The sequence below is a fragment of the Hemicordylus capensis genome, chromosome 7, assembly GCF_027244095.1.
Source record: "Hemicordylus capensis ecotype Gifberg chromosome 7, rHemCap1.1.pri, whole genome shotgun sequence".
In the NCBI taxonomy this organism is placed as follows: Eukaryota; Metazoa; Chordata; class Lepidosauria; order Squamata; family Cordylidae; genus Hemicordylus; species Hemicordylus capensis.
Genome location: NC_069663.1, coordinates 7391626 through 7411658, shown reverse-complemented (window position 1 = coordinate 7411658; position 20033 = coordinate 7391626). Strand labels below are relative to the sequence as shown.

Genomic DNA, 20033 nt, shown 5'->3' with positions numbered 1-20033 from the left:
AAGCCTTATGATTTTGATTAGTTGGTTAAAAGGCTAGTGATTACATACCTAAATTTGAATTTAGCCGATTTGATTTATCTCCTGCCTTTCTTTTTCCAAACTACAGACCTAGAAAAACCTGCTGATCTGAATCCATCCTGTGATGATCCACATGGGTACATTTATGTGTCAGTTACATCCTGCCCTCTTGTGCTCACGGTAGCTAGGCAAAATACAATCATTATACTTCTACATGGGATACTCAAATGTCCCCCCATCTAAACTGCTTACCAGGTCTACACTTCATTATCAGCACTGCTGTTATGTGGGTGGTCCCTGATCATTTACTAGACCCCAAAATTCAGTAAAAATGGGGGGGAGGGGAGAGACACCTAGGACTTTAATAATTCGCTTACAAAGATCACAGAAATCACATATTAGAAGGACAGCACACAACTGACACAGGAAACCTTTCACTTCTGAAAGCTTGGCAAAATGGACACACCTTATTCTGGCAATTCCCAACCTTGGGTTGCCAGATGTGGTTGGACTACAAATCCCATCATCCCTGACCACAATGGCAACATACTGTGGATGATGGGAGTTGTAGTTCAGTAGCAGCTGGTGGGAAACTCCTGCCTTATACAGCCTCCATGTTGAATCCCAGTGAAAAGTGCCGACCTCCCCAGACCAACCACAGGAAGCAAGAGTAGTGCAGCCTTTTACTAGACTTACCGTGTGTATGCCGAGACCATGAAGCATGTAGACCATGTCCTCCGTCGCCACGTTCCCAGAGGCGCCTTGGGCATAGGGGCAGCCTCCCAGGCCAGCCACAGAGGAGTCGACCACATTCACGCCCATCTGTGGAATCAGAAGCCACTTAAGAAGTGCCTGCAACATTCGGGCGTCAAGAGAAGTTACAGCAAATGGACTGATCAACTGGACTTTTGAGAATCCGGGAGGGGGCTCTCCCTCCCGTTTCTCCCTCAGAACCCCCAACCTTCTTTCTGGGCATCAGAAACTGCCATGACTATGAGGCATGATTTGGGGAAGCTGGGACTTGTCCTGTAGGGTAGGGGTCCCAATCTTTTTTTAAAGCAAGCATACCCCTTTCATAGCAACCTTTCAGCTCAAGTACCCCATAGAAATGTTTAGTGAGAGAGAGAGAGAGAGAGAGAGATTGTGTGTGTGTGTGTGTGTGTGTGTGTGTGTGTGTGTGTGTGTGTGAGAGAGAGAGAGAGAGAGAGAGAGAGAGAGAGAGAGAGAGAGAGAGAGAGAGAGGTGTATCCAACCCACTGATTTCAATAAGGCTGCTTATGAGTAACTTAAAGTGGAAGTGAACCAGTTGAACCAGTAACTGTAGTACTCTCTAACTGTAACACTTAAATTTGTGTATTTATGTATACATAAACATTTGTGTACACACACATATTCATTTTCTCTCTCTCTCTCTCACCTGGATGTAAGACTGTCTCATAACTAACATTTGAGAGAGAGAGAGAGAGAGAGAGAGAGTATACACACACACACACAAAACAAATTTAAGTGTTACGTTATTGAGACAGGCTACTATAGTCACTGGCTCACATCCATACTAAGTTATTCATAAGCAGTCTTACTGAAATTTATGGGACAAATTTATCCTATTAATTTAAATGGGAGTGCTCAGCGCTAATTTTTGAAGCCTGACAATCAGACTGAGGGGAGGGGTTCCCTGAGCTTCAGCTTGTAGCCAGCCAATCAGGAGCAGAGGAGGAGGGTCTTCACCCTCCTCCCTCCCCTTCTGAAGTGGACACATTGCTGAGGATGTGTTGGTGTCAATCCTCAGATGGGAAACAAACAGCACGGTGCAGTGTGGGAGCAGGAGGGCTCTGAGGACCCACTGAGACCCCTCCAAGTACCCCTAGCAGTATTAGTATCCCCTGCTAGGAATCCCGGCTATAGGGCAAGAGTTCTTAACCTGAGTGCCATGGAAAATCTTTGCTTCCCATGAATTTAGTTTTCTTCCTTGTGCGTCAGAATAGGTTTCTTGAAAGTAACTATCCTGAGTGCTCTTTCAAATGCAATTTTTATGGGAGCCCTTCAAAAATCTAATATATAAATGGGGTGGGGGTCCATGGGCAATACTTGAGGATTTAGGATGCAGGTGCAAAAAAGGTTAAACTCCTGCTATAGGAAGACATTCTTACTTGAAGCGTTTTGGGGTGGATTCTGGTCTGATTGCCATGGGGGTGGGAGGCAAGTACGATGCAAGACGGAGCAATGTGTTCCCTGTGAAAGGGATTCCCGGATGTTGATGACTACAACTCCCAGCAGCCCCAGTTGCAATGGTCTTTGGCTGGAGATTATGGGAGCTAGAGTCAACAACATCAGGTAATCCCCATTATAAGGCACACTGACAATGACTCTGGTTTGTTTTGGTTTGCTTTCATCTGTGGTGTGCAGCTTGGCTCAGTTGCTTGAGCCACCTTTTTTTAAAAAATAAATTGTGTTGAACTACAAGACATGACATAGGTACATAGGAAACTGCCATATACTGAGTCAAACCATTGGTCTATCTAGCTCAGTATTGTCTTCACAGACTGGCAGCAGCTTCCCCAAGGTTGCAGATGATTGGACATTTTTGTGCAGCCGCAAATTCTGAAACACACCTGAAGTGCTACCAAGGTGTTGGCAAGTGCTTGCCCGTAGGTATCGTGGCAGTGAACGGCAAGAGCCCCAATGGGCACCTCCTTCATGACCGCAGAGAGCATCTCCTTCATGCTGCCCGGAGTCCCAACCCCAATGGTATCGCCAAGAGAGATCTCGTAGCATCCCATCGCATACATCTTCTTCGACACCTGCCACAGAGAGGACAGAACGTGTACGGAACAGTTCCCCTTTCAGGATTCCCTCTGCCGAAGGAAATTTCAAACACACACACCCATTCGGACAAAGTCACTGGCTGAATATTATGGAGCACATCAGGAATGAAAGCCCCCTCTTCTGCCATAAACAGGGACCCACACATTGAGGCTTAGCTCACCACTCAGCCATTATTTGTGGTCACCACCAATCCCCTCTCTTCCCTAAGACCCTTTCCTGGCACACAGGCTTAGGAGAGAAGCGAGTCTTCTGTCATTTGTCAGCTTTGGCTGATATGCCAGCTGTGTCCGTTTCTTGAGATAATCGACCTCAGAACAATAGTACATCTTCTGGTCAGCTCCAGACTTGACTACTGCAATGTGCTCTATGTGGGGCTGCCTTTGTACATAGTCCAGAAACTGCAGTTAGTCCAGAATGTGGAAGCCAGGTTGGTCTCTGGGTCATCTCGGAGAGACCATATCACTCCCATCTTAAAAGATATACACTGGCTGCCGATAAGTTTCCGGGCAAAGTACAAGGTTTTGGTTATAACCTATAAAACCCTAAACAGCTTGGGCCCTGGGTATTTAAGAGAACACCGTCTTTGCTATGAACCACACCACCCATTGAGATAATCTGGAGAGGTTTGTCTGCAGTTGCCACCGGCTTGTCTGGTAGCTACTTGGGGATGGGCCTTCTCCATTGCTGCCCTGAGGCTTTGGAATGTGTTTCCTGCTGAAATAAGAGTCTCCCCATCTCTGACAACTTTTTAAAAGGCAGTCAAGACACATTTGTTCACACAGGCTTTTAAAAACAGATTGTTGAAATGTTTTAAATCTTTTTATTGGTTGTTTTTATTGTTTTGCTGTAAACCGCCGAGAGAACTTGTGTTTTGAGCGGCATGAAAATGTGGTAAATAGATAAGAGAGACCGATAAATAAATAAATAAATTTGCACTGGGAGATGGGAAGAAGCCGTGGGAGCCACTCGTAGTGCTCAGAAAGGATTCCTGCGGTTTCTTACCTTCTCAAAAATGCCAGTGGAAATGAGACCTCTGGGGAGATCTGCGAGGTGCTGCTGGTATCCTGCTAACCAGAGAGCTGGCACATGGATTTGTAGAGGTCTGTCCCTAAACACTCTTGATATTTACACTGGCATATACAAGACTTGCACAGGAAGCTGCCTTAGACCGAGTCAGACCATTGGTCCATCTGGCTCAATACTGTCTACACTGACGGGCAGCAATTCTACAAGGTTTCAGGCAGGAGTCTTTCCCAGCCCTACTTGGAGTTGAATCTGGAACCTTCTACAAGCAAGTGTACAGAGGGGAATATCTTACAGCAGGCAGCCATCCAAATGCAAACCAAGGAGAACCCTGCTTGGCAAAGGGGACAATTCATGCGGGCTTCCGCAAGACTGGCTCTCCATCCCAACTGCACGAAATCCCTTGGCAGGTATGGCATGCACTCACTTCTGCAACTTTAGCAGGATCAATCTTTCCTTCGTAAGGACAGCCAAGGACGCAAGAGACGTATCTGCAAGCAGAAAAGGGAAAGCATTCCTCTATTTGATATGCAGGGGAAGGGATTCCAAGTACCTTTCCCCTAAGCCAGGAACAGCTGCTTTCTGCCCATCTCGCAAACGACACACACAAAATTCACTGGGCAAGACATCAACAAGGTGTGCACATGGCAGGAACCTTAGCGGACGTCTGATGGAAACCAGCCTGTATTGCACCCCACATGGCGCTGGGTTGTCCTCCCAAGTGAGTGAGGCTGGCTGATGCAAATGGGCACGCCTGTGTTTCTGGATGCAGACCCACTTGGCTTCAGTCAAGAGACCTGACCATACAGCAAGATTTCCATGCCACGGTGCAGCCTCAACTGAACTTCTTTATGCAATTAACTGATCCTGCCACAAGATGACTTGCTTGGATTAGACAAATTGCTTTGGATTAGACAAATTGCAAATTGCTTGGATTAGACAAATTGCTTGGATTAGACAAATTGCTAATCACTTGCTTGGATTAGACAAATGTTTAGAGGAGGTGGTGGCAACTGTTATTTTAAAGAAAACCACCATATTCAGAGATAGAATATCTCTGAAAATGATACTGCTAATCATTAGGGCAGGGCTTCATAAGAAGAAGAGCTTTGCTGGATCAGGCCCAAGGCCTATCTAGTCCAGCATCCTATTTCCCACCATGGCTCACTAGATGACCACAAACCAGGGGATGGATGCATGATGCCCCCTCTCCTGCCACTGCTCCCCTGCAACTGGCAATTCAGAGGCCTCCTGCCTCTGAACCTGGGAGGTAGCCGAAGGCCTCCAGCCATTGTGGCAAGAGATGATGGGAGCTGTAGCCCACCAACTTCTGGGGATTCAAGTATGGGAACGCCTGCCTTAGGAGATGGCCACCATTTTCACAGCAGAGATTTTCCAGAGGCACCTGTTGGGAATAGCCGGCTAGGTTCAACAGATTTGGGTCTGATCCAGGAAGGAAACTTTTCCATTTTTAATAAGAAATTGTCAGCCTTTCCCTTCTATGCAGACCTCGCTACTTGAAAGTAGCCAATTATTATTATTATTATTTTTAAAATCATTACAGACATCAGTTGAGTTTTTTTCTGATGAGCTTCAGAGAAATATAGAAGTCTGCCTTATACTGAGTCAGACCATTGATCTGCAGAGCTCAGTATTGTCTGCACAGACTGGCAGCGGCTCTCCAAGGTTTCAGGCAGGAATCTCTCCCAGCCCTAACTGGAGATTTCAGGGAGGAAACCTGGGACCTTCTGCGTGCAAAGGAGATGCTCTACTTCTGAACTATAGCTCCAACCCCTATGGGGGATATCTTACAATGCTCACATGTAGTCACCCATCAAAATACAAACCGGAGCAGACCCTGCATAGCAAAGGTGATAATTCATGCTTGTTAACACAGGACCCGTTCTCCTGGTCAATTTATGTTTGCAACTACAATTCTTGCAATGCAATGCAATGCAATGCAATGCAATGCAAGAAAAAGGGGATGAAAATTCAGGAATGACTTGAATGCAGCAGTTCAATTTAGGAATGAATTCATGAAAAAAAGGAATGCATTCATGGAATTCATGAGCTTGCTACTGGAAGACCAGCTGTCCACTTCCCCCTACTGGTCTAGTGGTGGTAAGCATGAATGGTCCCCTTTGCTAAGCAGGGGTCTGCCCTGGTTTGCATTTGAATGGGAGACTACATGTAAGCACTGTAAGATATGCCCCTTGGGGAATGGGGCTATTTTGGGAAGAGCACCTGCATATTTGCATGCAGAAGGTTCCCGATTCCTTCCCTGGCATCTCCAAGTTCGGGAAGAGAGAGACTCCTGCCTGTAAGCTTGGAGAAGCTGCTGCCAGTCTGGGTAAGCAACTCTTAAGCTCGATGGGCCAAGGGTCTGACTCAGTAGAAGGCAGCTTCCTTACTCCATCACACGCCAGCCTTTCGCCCTCCTCTCTGTCTCCGCCTTGTTGTACCAACATACAAAGAGGCCTGTTAGACACCACACTCGCTCAGCCACTGGCTCTGCTCTTACCCTCGGACTGGGATGCTGGCTTCTTTTGCAGCTTTCAGCACATCGTCAAATCTCTGTAGACTCTCCTCGATGGAACAGTTGATGTTCTTCTTTGTGAAAAGCTCTGATGCCGCCCCAAAGATTGACACCTCCTTGGCACCGGCTGCCAGCTAAGCAACAAACGGGAAGGAAATTACACACTGACAACCAGCAAAGCTGCCTTCCCCATCCTTCAGAATCCAAACCCGAGTCTCTTTAGGAAATGCTGCAACATCTTTTCCATCTGGGATTGCTTACAGGACCAAAGTTGAGATGGTAGGTGGTCGGGGATTAGTTTGCCTTTGTTATGCTTTTGCCGTTTAAACTGGATTTTAGTGGGATATTTTACATTGGTTTAAATCCAAAAAATAAAGAGAGCAAGTCCTTTATTAGGACAGAAGGGAACAAAGGTCAGAGCAGTGAGCAAGCTTCTGGGTGCCACAGAGCTCTTCTTCAGGCTGGAAGTTAAGTGAGGGGAAACAAAAAAGTGGGGTGGGGGAGAAGAGACAGAAAGCGAGGTGTGATGAAAAAAGACTGGTCTGCAATTTGTAGCAGCCCAAAATGGAGTCTAGGAAGCGTTTGGTGGATGTAATTTGGTACTACTACAACAAATATTTATATATTGTTTTGAGGTATGCAAAGGTAATATTGTTCTGGGTACAAAATTTTTCAGGATGGAAAATTTCTAGGTTCTAGGACAAAGGAAAATCATGGCTGCTCCCATTATGACAGATCTAACACAGGGCCTTTATATTTCCAGGGGAAAAGAATAATCTAAGCTGACGAAGCCTTCTAGGAAACCTGGAAGCTTGCTTGCTCTTTTGCAACATTGCAAAGTATTTAGTTGAGCCTACTAAAATGTCTTGCCCAGGGGTGTCCTTAGAAAGCCCTGCTGCAAATCAACCTGTGTGGGCCCCCCTTCCAGTTAATTTTAATGGCAGCAACATTACACCCTGCGACTAGGAAGCTAGAAAGCTGCCTCATACCGAGTCTGACCATTGGCCTATCTAGCTCAGTATTGTCAACACTGACAGGCAGCAGCTCTCCAAGGCTGCAGGAAGGAGTCTCTCCCAGCCCTACCTGGAGATGCTAGAGAGTGAATCTAAGACCTCATATGTACCTGAGAGCCAGCATGGTGTAGTGGTTAGAGTGCTGCACTAGGACCAGGGAGACCCGAGTTCAAATCCTCATTCAGCCATGATACTTGCTGGGTGACTCTGGGCCAGTCACTTCTCTCTCTCAACCTAACCTACTTCACAGGGTTGTTGTGAGGAGAAACTTAACTATGTACTGGGCTCTGGGCTCCTTAGAGGAAGAGCGGGATATAAATGTAATTAAAATAAAATAAAAATATGTTCCTATGTGAGAGTGAATGTTAATGGGATATTTCATATTTCTTGCACGTACTCTCCGCTTTCCCTGTCAAAAATGCAACAAATGTGGTTCCCAGACAGTATCCCAGTTGGACAGCACTCAGAGATGAAGGCAAGCCACTACTGGACACTCTCAAAGCTCTTGTGTGCAAAGGCTCTTCCATTCAGTTCAATGGAGGAGGATCTGCATCTGCCAAGATACACCACTTCAACCCACTTCCTCCATTGAAATAAACAGCCTTTGCACATGGGGAAATGACACTCAAATCATAGAGTTTCACAGCTATTACAGCAATTCCCAGGGTAATGGAATCAGGCACGTGACCACTTTTTCAATGCCATGAGCAATTTTTCAGGTTGATGTCTCATATACCCACTGGCAGGAGAACATCTCCTACTAGGAACATAGGAAACTGCCATATACCAAGTCAGACCATTGGTCTATCTAGCTCAGTATTGTCTTCACAGACTGGCAGCGGCTTCTCCAAGGTTGCAGGCAGGAATCTCTCTCAGCCCTATCTTGGAGATGCCAGGGAGGGAACATGAAACCTTCTGCTTTTCCCAGAGCGGCTCCATCCCCTAAGGGGAATATCTTACAGTGCTTACACATCAAGTCTCCCATTCATATGCAACCATGGTGGACCCTGCTTAGCTATGGGGACAAATCATGCTTGCTACCGCAAGACCAGCTCTCCTCTAGAAGGCCATAGTTTTACAAAGCCCTTAAAATATTACAGAGCGCATCTGAAACATGCAAAACATGTTAGTAATGGGATCAGAAATGATATCCAAAAATTCTGATTCTGTTACCAACGTGCTTTGCACATATACAGATGAAACTCAAAAAATTAGAATATCGTGCAAAAGTTCATTAATTTCAGTAATGCAAATTAAAAGGTGAAACTGATATATGAGACAGACGCATTACATGCAAAGCGAGATAAGTCAAGCCTTAATTTGTTATAATTGTGATGATCATGGTGTACAGCTCATGAGAACCCCAAATCCACAATCCCAGAAAATTAGAATATTACATGAAACCAATAAAACAAGGATTGTAAATAGAATATCAGACCTCTGAAAAGTATAAGCATGCATATGTATTCAGTACTTGGTTTGGGCCCCTTTTGCAGCAATTACTGCCTCAATGCGGCGTGGCATGGATGCTATCAGCCTGTGGCACTGCTGAGGTGTTATGGAAGACCAGGATGCTTCATTAGCGGCCTTCAGCTCTTCTGCATTGTTTGGTCTCATGTCTGTCATCCTTCTCTTGGCAATGCCCCATAGATTCTCTATGGGGTTCAGGTCAGGCGAGTTTGCTGGCCAATCAAGCACAGTAATCCCATGGTCATTGAACCAGGTTTTGGTACTTTTGGAAGTGTGGGCAGGTGCCAAGTCCTGCTGGGAAATGAAGTCAGCATCCCTAATACAGCTTGTCTGCGGAAGGAAGCATGAAGTGCTCCAAAATCTCCTGATAGACGGCTGCGTTGACCCTGGACTTAATGAAGCACAGTGGACCAACACCAGCAGATGACATGGCTCCCCAAATCAACACAGACTGTGGAAACTTCACACTGGACTTCAAGCATCTTGCATTGTGTGCCTCTCCATTCTTCCTCCAGACTCTGGGTCCTTGGTTTCCAAATGAGATGCAAAAGTTGCTCTCATCAGAAAAGAGGACTTTGGACCACTGAGCAACAGACCAGTTCTTTTTTTTCTTGAGCCCAGGTAAGACGCTTCTGACGTTGTTTGTTGTTCAGGAGCGGCTTGACAAGAGGAATACGACATTTGAAGCCCATGTCCAGGATCCGTCTGTGTGTGGTGGCTCTTGATGCACTAACTCCAGCCTCAGTCCACTCCTTGTGAAAGTCCCCAACACTTTTGAATGGCCTTTTCCTGACAATCCTCTCCAGGCCGCGGTCATCCCTGCTGCTTGTGCACCTTTTTCTTCCACACTTTTCCCTTCCACATAACTTTCTATTAATGTGCTTTGATACAGCACTTTGGGAACATCCAACTTCTTTTGCAATTACCTTTTGAGGCTTTCCCTCCTTATGGAGGGTGTCAATGATGGTTTTCTGCACAACTGTCAAGTCAGCAGTCTTTCCCATGATTGTGATTCCTAATGAACCAGACTGAGAGACCATTTAAAGGCTCAGGAACCCTTTGCAGGTGTTATGGATTGATTAGCTGATTGGAGTGGGACACCTGGAGCCTAGACTGTTGAACCTTTTCACAATATTCTAATTTTCTGGGATTGTGGATTTGGGGTTCTCATGAGCTGTACGCCATGATCATCACAATTATAACAAATTAAGGCTTGACTTATCTCGCTTTGCATGTAATGCGTCTATCTCATATATCAGTTTCACCTTTTAATTTGCATTACTGAAATTAATGAACTTTTGCACGATATTCTAATTTTTCGAGTTTCACCTGTAGTATCAACTTGGAAATTTGTTTATGGCCACAGTCATTGAAAAAAGTGATAACGTGCCTGATTCCCTTGGAATTGCTCTATCAGACCATTGGAGCAAGATGCATCACTGCAGATGAAGAGTATGCATTTCCCACCCAGGGATTCCCAAAACTTCTGCATCAAACCTTCTGCACTGCAAGCATCCCTTACCGCCGCCTGAAAGCCTTTCAGGTTGGGGGTCAATACAGGGTAGCTGATACCAGGAGCCTTCTGAATTCCCTGCATGACTTCAGTATGGTCAGCCATCTAAACAGCATAACAAAGAACAGAAAGGCAGGGGGTTAGAGCTTCAGAGGAAAAGCAGGGGGCTTCCAGACCCTACTGAAGTGTCCCTAATCAGCCCAGCATAGCATCTGGTCTTAGGAAACACAGTAACATAGAAACTGCCTTAAACTGTACCAGTGTAAGTCTAGCTCAGTATTGTCTACACAGACTGGAAGCGGCTTCTCCAAGGTTGCAGGCAGGAGTCTCTCTCAGTCCTATCTTGGAGAAGCCAGGGAGGGAACTTGAAACCTTCTGCTCTTCCCAGAGCGGCTCCATCCCCCAAGAGGAAGATCTTACAGTGCTCACACTTTTAGTCTCGCTTTCATATGCAACCAGGGCAGATCCTGCTTAGCTAAGGAGACAAGTCATGCTTGCTATCACAAGACCACATCTGCAGGAGGGCCGAAGTTGTGTAGTCGGGTCTACACTGACAGGCAGCGCCTTCTCCAAGGTTAGCTGGTACTAATTGGGGGACCAATGCGCATTGTCATTTTGACAAGGGCTACACCCCTAGAGATGGAAGAGAGGTGATAGCATTGCAAGCCTTTCAGTGTAGTCTCATCCTTATGTTGTTCTCATGCTTATATGGTCCTGTCCACCAGGCCTGCAGGATACGGGTAGCAATGAACAAATTGTTGTACTCTCTCCATAGAGTAAACATTTGCAACGGTGTTTTAAAAGCTTTTAATTAAAAAAAAAAAGCCAAAACTAATAGAAAAATTGTATCGAGGTTGTCAGAGGAATGGAAATTGAAAACTGGCAGGAATGTCCTCCAAAGATAACTCCATGGAGAGAGGAGAACAGTTTGTTCATTGTCACCCGAACTGTACCCTTACCTGTGTGCAAAAATGACTGCAATTTTACTCTAATTGGCGGTAGGGATAAAGAAGGGGTGAGAACACACAGAGAGCTATCAGTGCAACAATGCTACCCCCTATTTTGCATCTCTGGGGGGGTGGACGTTGCCAAAAATCACAATGAGCATTTGTCATCTGATATGGTACTGATGGCCAAAATTTTAGGGCCTGGCTTGTGGATGGACAAGCAGGGACTCAAACTTCAGCCTCACATGGACAAACCCAGCCCACCCACCATGCACAACTCACATCTGGCAACATTTCCAAGCGTCATAAGATCAGCAGCACTGACCTGAGGGACCCATTTGGGAGACACAAAACTGGTAGCTTCGATGACCGAGAGACCCGTTTCCGACAGCATATCAATTAAGTCGATTTTCACCTGGGTGGGGACGAGGTTCTACAAAGAAAAAGAGGAGAAAGTGCATTCCCTGCTTGTGGTAATTTCATAACATTTCCATTCTCCAGGAATCTGATGAAACTGTAACAGTGGAACAATAATACGTGTCTATTGCATCAAACAATCCTAAACACACTTACAAGGGAGTAAACCCTATTGAACCAAAGCATTTGTCACTGGAAGCGGGAAAGCACAAATTTACACTTCACTCACTAGCCAGACATTATATGTGGTTGCCACCAATCCCCTCTCTCCTCTCAGATCCTTTTCTGGCACCCAGGCAGAGGGCTTAGGAGAGAAGCAGATCTTCTGTCACTGGCACACAGAGATGATAAGAAACAGAAGGAGCCGTCTCCAACTACTCAGAAAGGATTCCTGATATTCCTCAAGAAGAAAACAGAAACAGTCCTGCTGGATCAGGCCCAAGGCCTATCCAGTTCAGCATCCTGTTTCCCACCGTCACCCAGCACATGCCTCTGAGAAGCCCACAGGCAAGAGGTGAGGGCATGCCCTCTCTCCTGCTGTTGCTCCCTGCATCTGGTATTTAGCTGCCCCAAAATGGAAGTGGAAATGAGACCTTTGGGGAAGAGATCTGTGTAGTGTGGAGGCACTCACTACTGGTGTGCTAGCAAGTGGATTTGTAGACATCTGACTGGAAGGCTCACGCAGCATCCTGCTGCCATCAAAAATCTCTTTGGTTGAGATGCAGGAAAAGGCCTTCCCTGTCATGGTGTTCTCGACTGTGGAACTCCCTTCATGGTGATGCCTTTATGATCCTCTCATTGCTGACAATTTGAAGGACAGTTAGAATACTTCTCTTCTACCAAGCCTTTAACCCAGGGGTAGGCAACCATGGCTCTCCGGCAGTCATTGAATAATGGCTAGGGATGATGGGAGTTGTAGTTCAACAACCGTTGGAAAACTATGGTTGCCTATCCCTACTTTAGCCTATCTTAAAGTTTTAATCTCTCAGATGGTGTCAGGATTTTGACGGCTGTAGTCTGTTATATTGTTGCTTTAGGATACTGCATTTTCAGTTTTGTTGTGAGCCATGCTGAAGCTCTTGATCAGAGCTGAAAAGCAGTGTGCCATGGTGTGTCCACGGCTGACCCAGCATGGCAACCACAGACTGCTCAGGAACGGAAGAACCATCGGGGCTGTCATCAGGAGGCACAATGGGGCAGGCAGAGAATAACGTTTCCTGCAGTGTAGACAAGGCAAACCACTTTTTCAGAGCTATGTGTCTAGGACCGATGCTCCGAAGGGTCGTGTGAGACCTCAGTCTGGAAGGCACAGCTGTACTTATGCGGGCATGAAACTTTTAGCGCAGCCAAGAATGATTTAGTGAGGAGACAGGAGAGTTGACAAGCAGAATTTCGTCTGGCTGATGGATGACGCAGCTGACATGGTGCGAGGCAGGAGACAGAGAATGCTATGAGTGATTCTGACACCCATTTCCACCCCTCATTTTTGAGGTCATGGAGATGATAGTTGAAACTGGGTGCCTAGGCAATGAGAATGTGTGGTGGTAGTCGTTTTTTAACTAAAAAAATAATACCAATAACCTATTTATTTATATACAGCTCTTCCTCCAGGGAGCCCAGAGCAGTGTACACTGTTATGTTTATCTTCACAACAACCCTGTGAGGTAGATCAGGCTGAGAGAGAAGTGACCAGCTCAGAGTCACCCAGCAGGTCTCATTTTTAAAACAACAACATTTTTTTATATCCCGCTCTTCCTCCCAGGAGCCCAGAGTGGTGTACTACATACTTAAGTTTCTCCTCACAACAACCCTGTGAAGTAGGTTAGAGTGAGAGAGAAGTGACTGGCCCAGAGTCACCCAGCAACTATCATGGCTGAATGAACTCGGGTCTCCCCAGCCCTAGTCCAACACACTAACCACTATATCACGCGGGCGCTCAGTAACAGTAACACCACCTCCACGCACACAAAGAGTGCGCTGCACATTTCCTTACAGCTGTGAATATGATTGCTGATTTGTGATGAAAGACACAAGGTATTGTGAGCTACAAGAAAGATTTTTAAAGCAGTCTAATGCAAGGCAGCAGCATATTCTTTGCATCAATGCAAGTTCAAGAAAACCACACAAAGGTAAGGGACCTCTACGCAGTTAAGTCCCTGGGATACTCATGGTTGCACCAAATCTGGATCCAAATCTGGATGTCACAGGTTCAAATTCTAAACCGTTTTGCACAGTTGGAAGTCAGCAGATATATCAGATTATACCCCTTCCCTCTGCACTCCTAGAAGGGAAATATAAACGGGTTCCATATGCATTGTGTCGTTTCCCCTGTGGCTCAGGGGATATAGAGTCAGTTCATGTTATTCTGTATTGTCAATTTTACAGGGATGCTCGTATTAAGTTTATTGCTCCTCTCTTAAAGAACCATCCTGGCCATACGGATCAATTTTACTTGGATTTTTTGCTGTCAAATTTTAAATCTGTTACTTCTATAAATGTGGCCAAGTTCTGTTTTGTTGCATCCAAACTGCGTAGAGCTTGTATTAGAAATTTGAATATTTTGTAAATCATAAATGTATTATTTTAAATGTTAAGCTGGTCTAAGGACCACAATAAAACTTACTTACTCAGATTATAAGGGAAGAATTTGATGAGAACATAGGAAACTGCTTTCTATTGAGTCAGACCATTGGTCCATCTAGCTCAGTATTGTCTTCACAGACTGGCAGCGGCTTCTCCAAGGTTACAGGCAGGAGGAGTCTCTCTCAGCCCTATCTGAAGATGCCAGGGAGAGAACTTGGAACCGTCTACTCTTCTCATATGAGCCCCCTCCCCTAAGTGGCATATCTTGCAGTGCTCACACATGTAGTCTCCCATCCAAATGCAACCAGGGTGGACCCTGCTTAGCAAAGGGGACAATTCATACTCGCTACCGCAAGACCAGCTCTAGCCTGCATGGAGAGAGTCCAACTATGCAATAAACTGGTTCAGGGTTTCTTAACCTTGGGCCCCCAGATGTTGTTGGACTACAACTCCCATCATCCTCAGTCACAAAGGCCATATCTGGGGATGATGGGAGTTTAGGTTAAGAAACCTTGGGCCTAAGGTTAAGAAACCCTGGCCTGGTTAATAAGCCCATGTTTTGATATGACCATACTGTATTAAAATAATTATCAATAAATGCCAAGAGAAAGGGGAAGAAACAGAAGGCAAAAGTCATATGCCAAGCAGTGTTCCCTCTAACAGGGATTCCCAGATGTTGTTGACTACAACTCCCATAACCCACTAGTAAAAGCCATTGCAGCTGAGGATTCTGGGAGTTGTAGTCCACAACACCTGGGAATCCCTGTTAGAGGGAACACTGATGCCAAAAAGAGGCTCTTCTATCAGAGACAAGGAAGCAGGTATGAGTGAGAACTCTATACCACTGTGGGGTAGTGGTTAGTGTTGGACTAGGACCGGGGAGACTTGTGTTCAAATCCCTGTTTAGCCATGAAACTCTCTGGGCGATTCCGGGCCAGTCACTTCTCTCCCTCTCTCTCTGTGTCTAACCTACCTCACAAGGTTGTTGTGAAGAGAAATAAAACCATGTACACCACTCTGGGCTTGCTGAAGGAAGAGCGGGATATAAATGTAGTATTATTATTTTTAAGGTATGTTAAGAACTTTTTGTATTTCTGTAATTTTTAAATTGCACCTGAGCCCTTGAAGATGGGACAGACTAAAAACCTCTGATGATTATAACCAGGAGTTCTGCACTGCAGGCAGCCTGCCAAGGGGACAAAGATTTCGGGAGCTGTTTTGCAAGTTGCCAGTGCCTGACACAATTGTTTACCAATGGGAAAATCTATCTTAGACAAACTCACTAGTTGGGACATTCTCTTTGCCCTCTCCAGGATTACCAAAGGGTAGAGACTGAAAAGACGTCAGCATTTATACAGCTTTACCTTGCTGAGCAACCCTACCAATTCTAGCCGGACTACGTTTTGGATGCCATTGGTCCATCTAGCTCAGCATTGTCTACACTGACTGGCAGCAGCTCTCCAAGGTTTCAAGCAGGAGTCTTTCCCAGCCCCACCTGCAGATGCTGCCAGGGAGTGAACCTGGGACCTTCTGAATGCAAGCAGAAGCTCTACCTCTGAGCCCCATCCCTTAAGCCAGGGCTTCTCAACCTGTGGGTCCCCAGATGTAATTAGACTTCAACTCCCATAATTCCCAACCAAAGGCCGCTGGGGCTGGGGATTATGGGAGCTGAAGTCCAATATCATCTGGGGACCCACATGTTGAGAAGCCCTGCTAAGCGGATCTTAACAGCAGACAGTGCTCACCCTGCTGAGCATGCTGACTACAGCAACACCAGCTCTCCAGATAGTCCCTAACCAATCATCAGTGAAATAGGTTGCACCCATTTCACAGACTGATAAGCCAGACTATAAATTAATCAAATGAGTGGCTGTAGCTTGCCCAAAGATAGCCGCAGCGGAAGCAAGATTTTTATTTTATTTATTTAAAACATTTATACGCTACCCCTCCAGTACACTACTGCTCGGGATGGATCATAACAATAAAATAAATACAATATAAAATAAGAGAAAGAAAATTAACCAAGTTAAGTTTAAAATGCAGGCTAAAACCACAATCAGAATCACTGTTGCTGTTTTATAAGTTACAAATTAGAAGTTATTTTAAAAGCTAAAGATTAAGAATTATAATCCCCCCTCCCCTGCAGACTTCATGTTCTGCCTGATGCTATCTACTGGCCTACACAGACCAATATCTATACTTTCTGATATCAATGTACAGTCCGATATTGTTCTATTCTTCAATCCTTGTCTTCTTGGTTCCATGTAATATTCTAATTTTCTGGGATTGTGGATTTGGGGTTTTCATGAGCTGTACACCATGATCATCACAATTATAACAAATTAAGGCTTGACTTATCTCGCTTTGCATGTAATGCGTCTGTCTCATATATCAGTTTCACCTTTTAATTTGCATTACTGAAATTAATGGACTTTTGCACGATATTCTAATTTTCCGAGTTTCACCTGTATTTGAATGGTACTGAAGGATTTAGAGAACAGGAGTGCAAGTGAAATTCTGGAGCTATAACAACATTCTAGGAAAATAAGGACTGCACAGATGTTGAAATGGCAGGATTATGCATATGAAAACATTGCAAATTTCAGGCACAAATGAAACTAAGCTAAGCAGAGGTTATTACCTTTTCATTCTGTAGTCCATCTCTTGGGCCGACCTCAACTATTTTAACATACTTGGGAAACGTACTAGCCGCTGATGTACTGAGCTGTGGGGAAAAAAGTGATAAAAAGGGAGCAGGGATCAAATATGGGTAGCTTTCATATTTTTCTTAACATGCCTGGGCACTGTATATGTAAATAAGTAGCTAGTTTGTTTCTTTGCACCAGCAGACTTGAATGCAACTAAGATCTGTCCTGCACCTAAGGGATGCTTATCAAATTAAGTCTGCCTAAATTCCTATAGGGTCACTAAGAGCTGACACCTACTTGACATCACTTAATCAATCAATCAAATCCCCCTGCACTCAGTTTTAAGACTGTAATAAACTGCAGATCTGAGGGCTTCTCCATTATGTCCATCCTCTTCTCTCCCCCGCTCCCCATGCTTCCTATTGCTTTGTTGAACGTCCAGCATGAAGAGGAGTTCTGTGGGACGCTAAAGTCTGCCCACCACACTGTGACATTTAGGGGGGCTTTTGGAACTCCTGCTCCTTCAGATGCCCCCAGTAAGACACAGTCACATCAGCCTCAGTGCGGGGGCGGGGGGGGGCGGCCGTGTGGTCTATCTCCAACCGCTCCCAGTGGCTCAGGGGGACCCTATATCCCAAGAGACCTACTCAGAATAAAGCCAGTGTCCCCTGTAAGGGGGATTCCCAGATGCTGTTGATTACAACTCCCATCACCCCCAACCAAAGGCCACTGCAGCTGGGGGTGATGGGAGTTGTAGTCAACAGCCTCTGGAAATCCCCCTTACAGGGGACAATGGAATCAACCTGTTGAGAGCAGGTCACTCTCAGGGGCCAGCCAGAGCCCGATCACCCTCGTAACGAGAGACATGCGGAGACAGCGCCAGCCCGGATCCGGAGACCGGCGCCAGGAGTCGGGGCCACCCACTCACCGGCCGCAGCGACGCCACCAGCCGCGGAAGCACCCGTTTGGCGGCCGTCATCGCCGCTGCCTTCCCTTCCTTCCTGGGGTCCTCTTGGAGGAGGATCACGTGAGGCGAGGAGCCCTTTGCTCCGTCACGTGATCGCCCTGCCCTCCCCGGCCGGGCAGCTGAAGCTCTTCCGCCAGTGCTCTTTAGCCCCGCCCTGGCATTTTCGCTCCACCCACCCACCGCCATGGCATGCAGGTGGTCAACTCACAACCACGGACTGGAGGAACCATCAGCCCTCGCCCTGTTCTTGCCCCTGCCGTTGCCTCTTCCCCCGCAGCGGATAACTTGGAAAGCATGCCACCTCTGAGCAGTGGAACTTCCTGCGGCGCTACCAGGTTTCATAGTATTCGTTACACAGGAAGCTGCCTTCAAGTGAGTCCGGCCCTTGGTCTGTCTAGCTCAGTATTGTCGGCGCTGACTGGCAGCAGCTCTCCAGGGTTTCAGGCAGGAGTCTTCCCCCGTCTTCCCTGAAGGAGTTGCTGCCAGGGGTTGAAGCCGGGGTCTCCTGCATGCGGAGTAGATACTCTGCCAGTGGGCTACAGTGGTCCCAAGTTGTCAGTATTAAAAAAAAATAAAATAAGCCTGCTCTCAGCTCTTCTTAATACAAACATTTGTGCGATAGCCATTGGCAGCTGCCTTATACCGAGTCAGACTACTGATCCACCGAGCTCAGTATTGTCGGCACTGACTGGCAGCAGCTCTCCAAGGTTTCAAGCAAGACTCTTTCCTAGCTCTACCTGGAGATGCCAGTGACTGAAGCTGGGGACCTTCTGCGTGCAGAATGAGCTATGTATGGCCCCATCCCAGCATAGGAGGAAGCTGCCTTATACAGAGTCAGACTCCTCTTCGTCTATGCAGACTGGCAGTAGCTTCCCAGGGTTTCAGGCAAGTCTTGCCCAGGGATATGCTGCCATCCGGGAAGTGAACTGGGACCTTTTGAATGCAAGCAGATGCCCTATCACAGCACTACGTCCTCATTCCCTAAGGCATGGGTAGGCAACCTTGGCTCCCCGGCTATTGCTGAACTACAACTCCCATCATCCTCAACTGCAATTGGGAGTTGTAGTTTGGGAACAGCTGGGAGAAGCCAAGCTTGCCTGCCCTAAGGGGACTATCTAACCACGCTCACAGGTATTCACCTTTCCAAAGGTAAACGCTGCTTAGCAAAGGGGACAGTCCATTCTTGCTACTGCAGGAACGGACCAGCTCTCCCCCACAAAAGGCAAGTCAACTATAGATGGCTTTGTCCAACCCATTTATACCTGTTGGGGCAGTGAATGCTAAAAGAGAGCTGGTCTTGTGATGCAAGCGTGAATTGCCCCCTTTTTAGCAGGGTCTGCCCTGGTTTGCATTGGAATGGGAGACTGGGAGGTCATTCACACAATCAAAAATGGTGTCCTACCCAGGTTGGGGAATTGTGTGTCTCCCAGTTTTCAGTTGTGTGGAAGCAAGCAAGGTTGGAGGAAAATCACTTTTACTTCTGTAAGTGAGCACTGTAAAATATTCCCCCTAGGGGCACGGCTGCTTGCATGCAAAAGGGTTCCAAGTTCCCTCCCTGGCAGCATCTCCAGATAGGACAAGATTTTTTAATTGAACCAACAAACTACCGAAGCACACAGTACGTTGCCAAAGCACAATTATATACAAAGTGGTTGTTTGTACATGATATGTCTACAAAGATTTACACACAAGGATTTGGAAACCCACAAGGTTATGAAGTATATTGCAGGTAGTACTGTAACTTGGGGGTGGGGGATTTCAAGGCACATCAGGTAAGTGGTGGTGGTGGTGGGGGGTTTACGTCCAACTTCCATTTCCACAATTTGTCCCATTGCTGTTTAGAAGAGATACTCTTGTCTTTTTGCACATAACCATACAAACATTTCCAGAAGAGATTTACTGTCTCATCTGCGTGAACCTCTTGGCTGGGTCTTCCCTAGGGCTGAGAGAGACTCCTGCCTGTAACCTTGGAGGTTAGTCAGTGCAGACAATACTGAGCTAGATGGACCCATGGTCTGACTCGGTATAAGGCAGTTTTCTATGTTCCTATAAGGTTTTGAGACCCAGTCTCT

At 46.2% G+C, this 20033-nt stretch overlaps 1 protein-coding gene across 2 annotated transcripts in view; it reads right to left on the bottom strand.

The window, feature by feature from the left end:
• Window positions 1-20033, bottom strand: part of HMGCL (3-hydroxy-3-methylglutaryl-CoA lyase) — a 29054-nt gene that overhangs the window by 6379 nt on the left and 2642 nt on the right. Inside the window, exons 1-8 of one of the 2 annotated variants that reach the window (XM_053267120.1) lie at window positions 17923-18673; window positions 16988-17071; window positions 11672-11779; window positions 10409-10504; window positions 6389-6537; window positions 4295-4358; window positions 2631-2819; window positions 715-840 (exon numbers count right to left, since the gene is read on the bottom strand). In XM_053267120.1, coding sequence (XP_053123095.1) covers window positions 715-840; window positions 2631-2819; window positions 4295-4358; window positions 6389-6537; window positions 10409-10504; window positions 11672-11779; window positions 16988-17071; window positions 17923-18147 — 1041 coding nt within the window. In that variant the 5' untranslated portion in view covers window positions 18148-18673. Of the gene's footprint in view, window positions 1-714; window positions 841-2630; window positions 2820-4294; window positions 4359-6388; window positions 6538-10408; window positions 10505-11671; window positions 11780-16987; window positions 17072-17922; window positions 18674-20033 lie in introns of those variants that run through there. The other variant, XM_053267121.1, reaches the window with a different exon arrangement.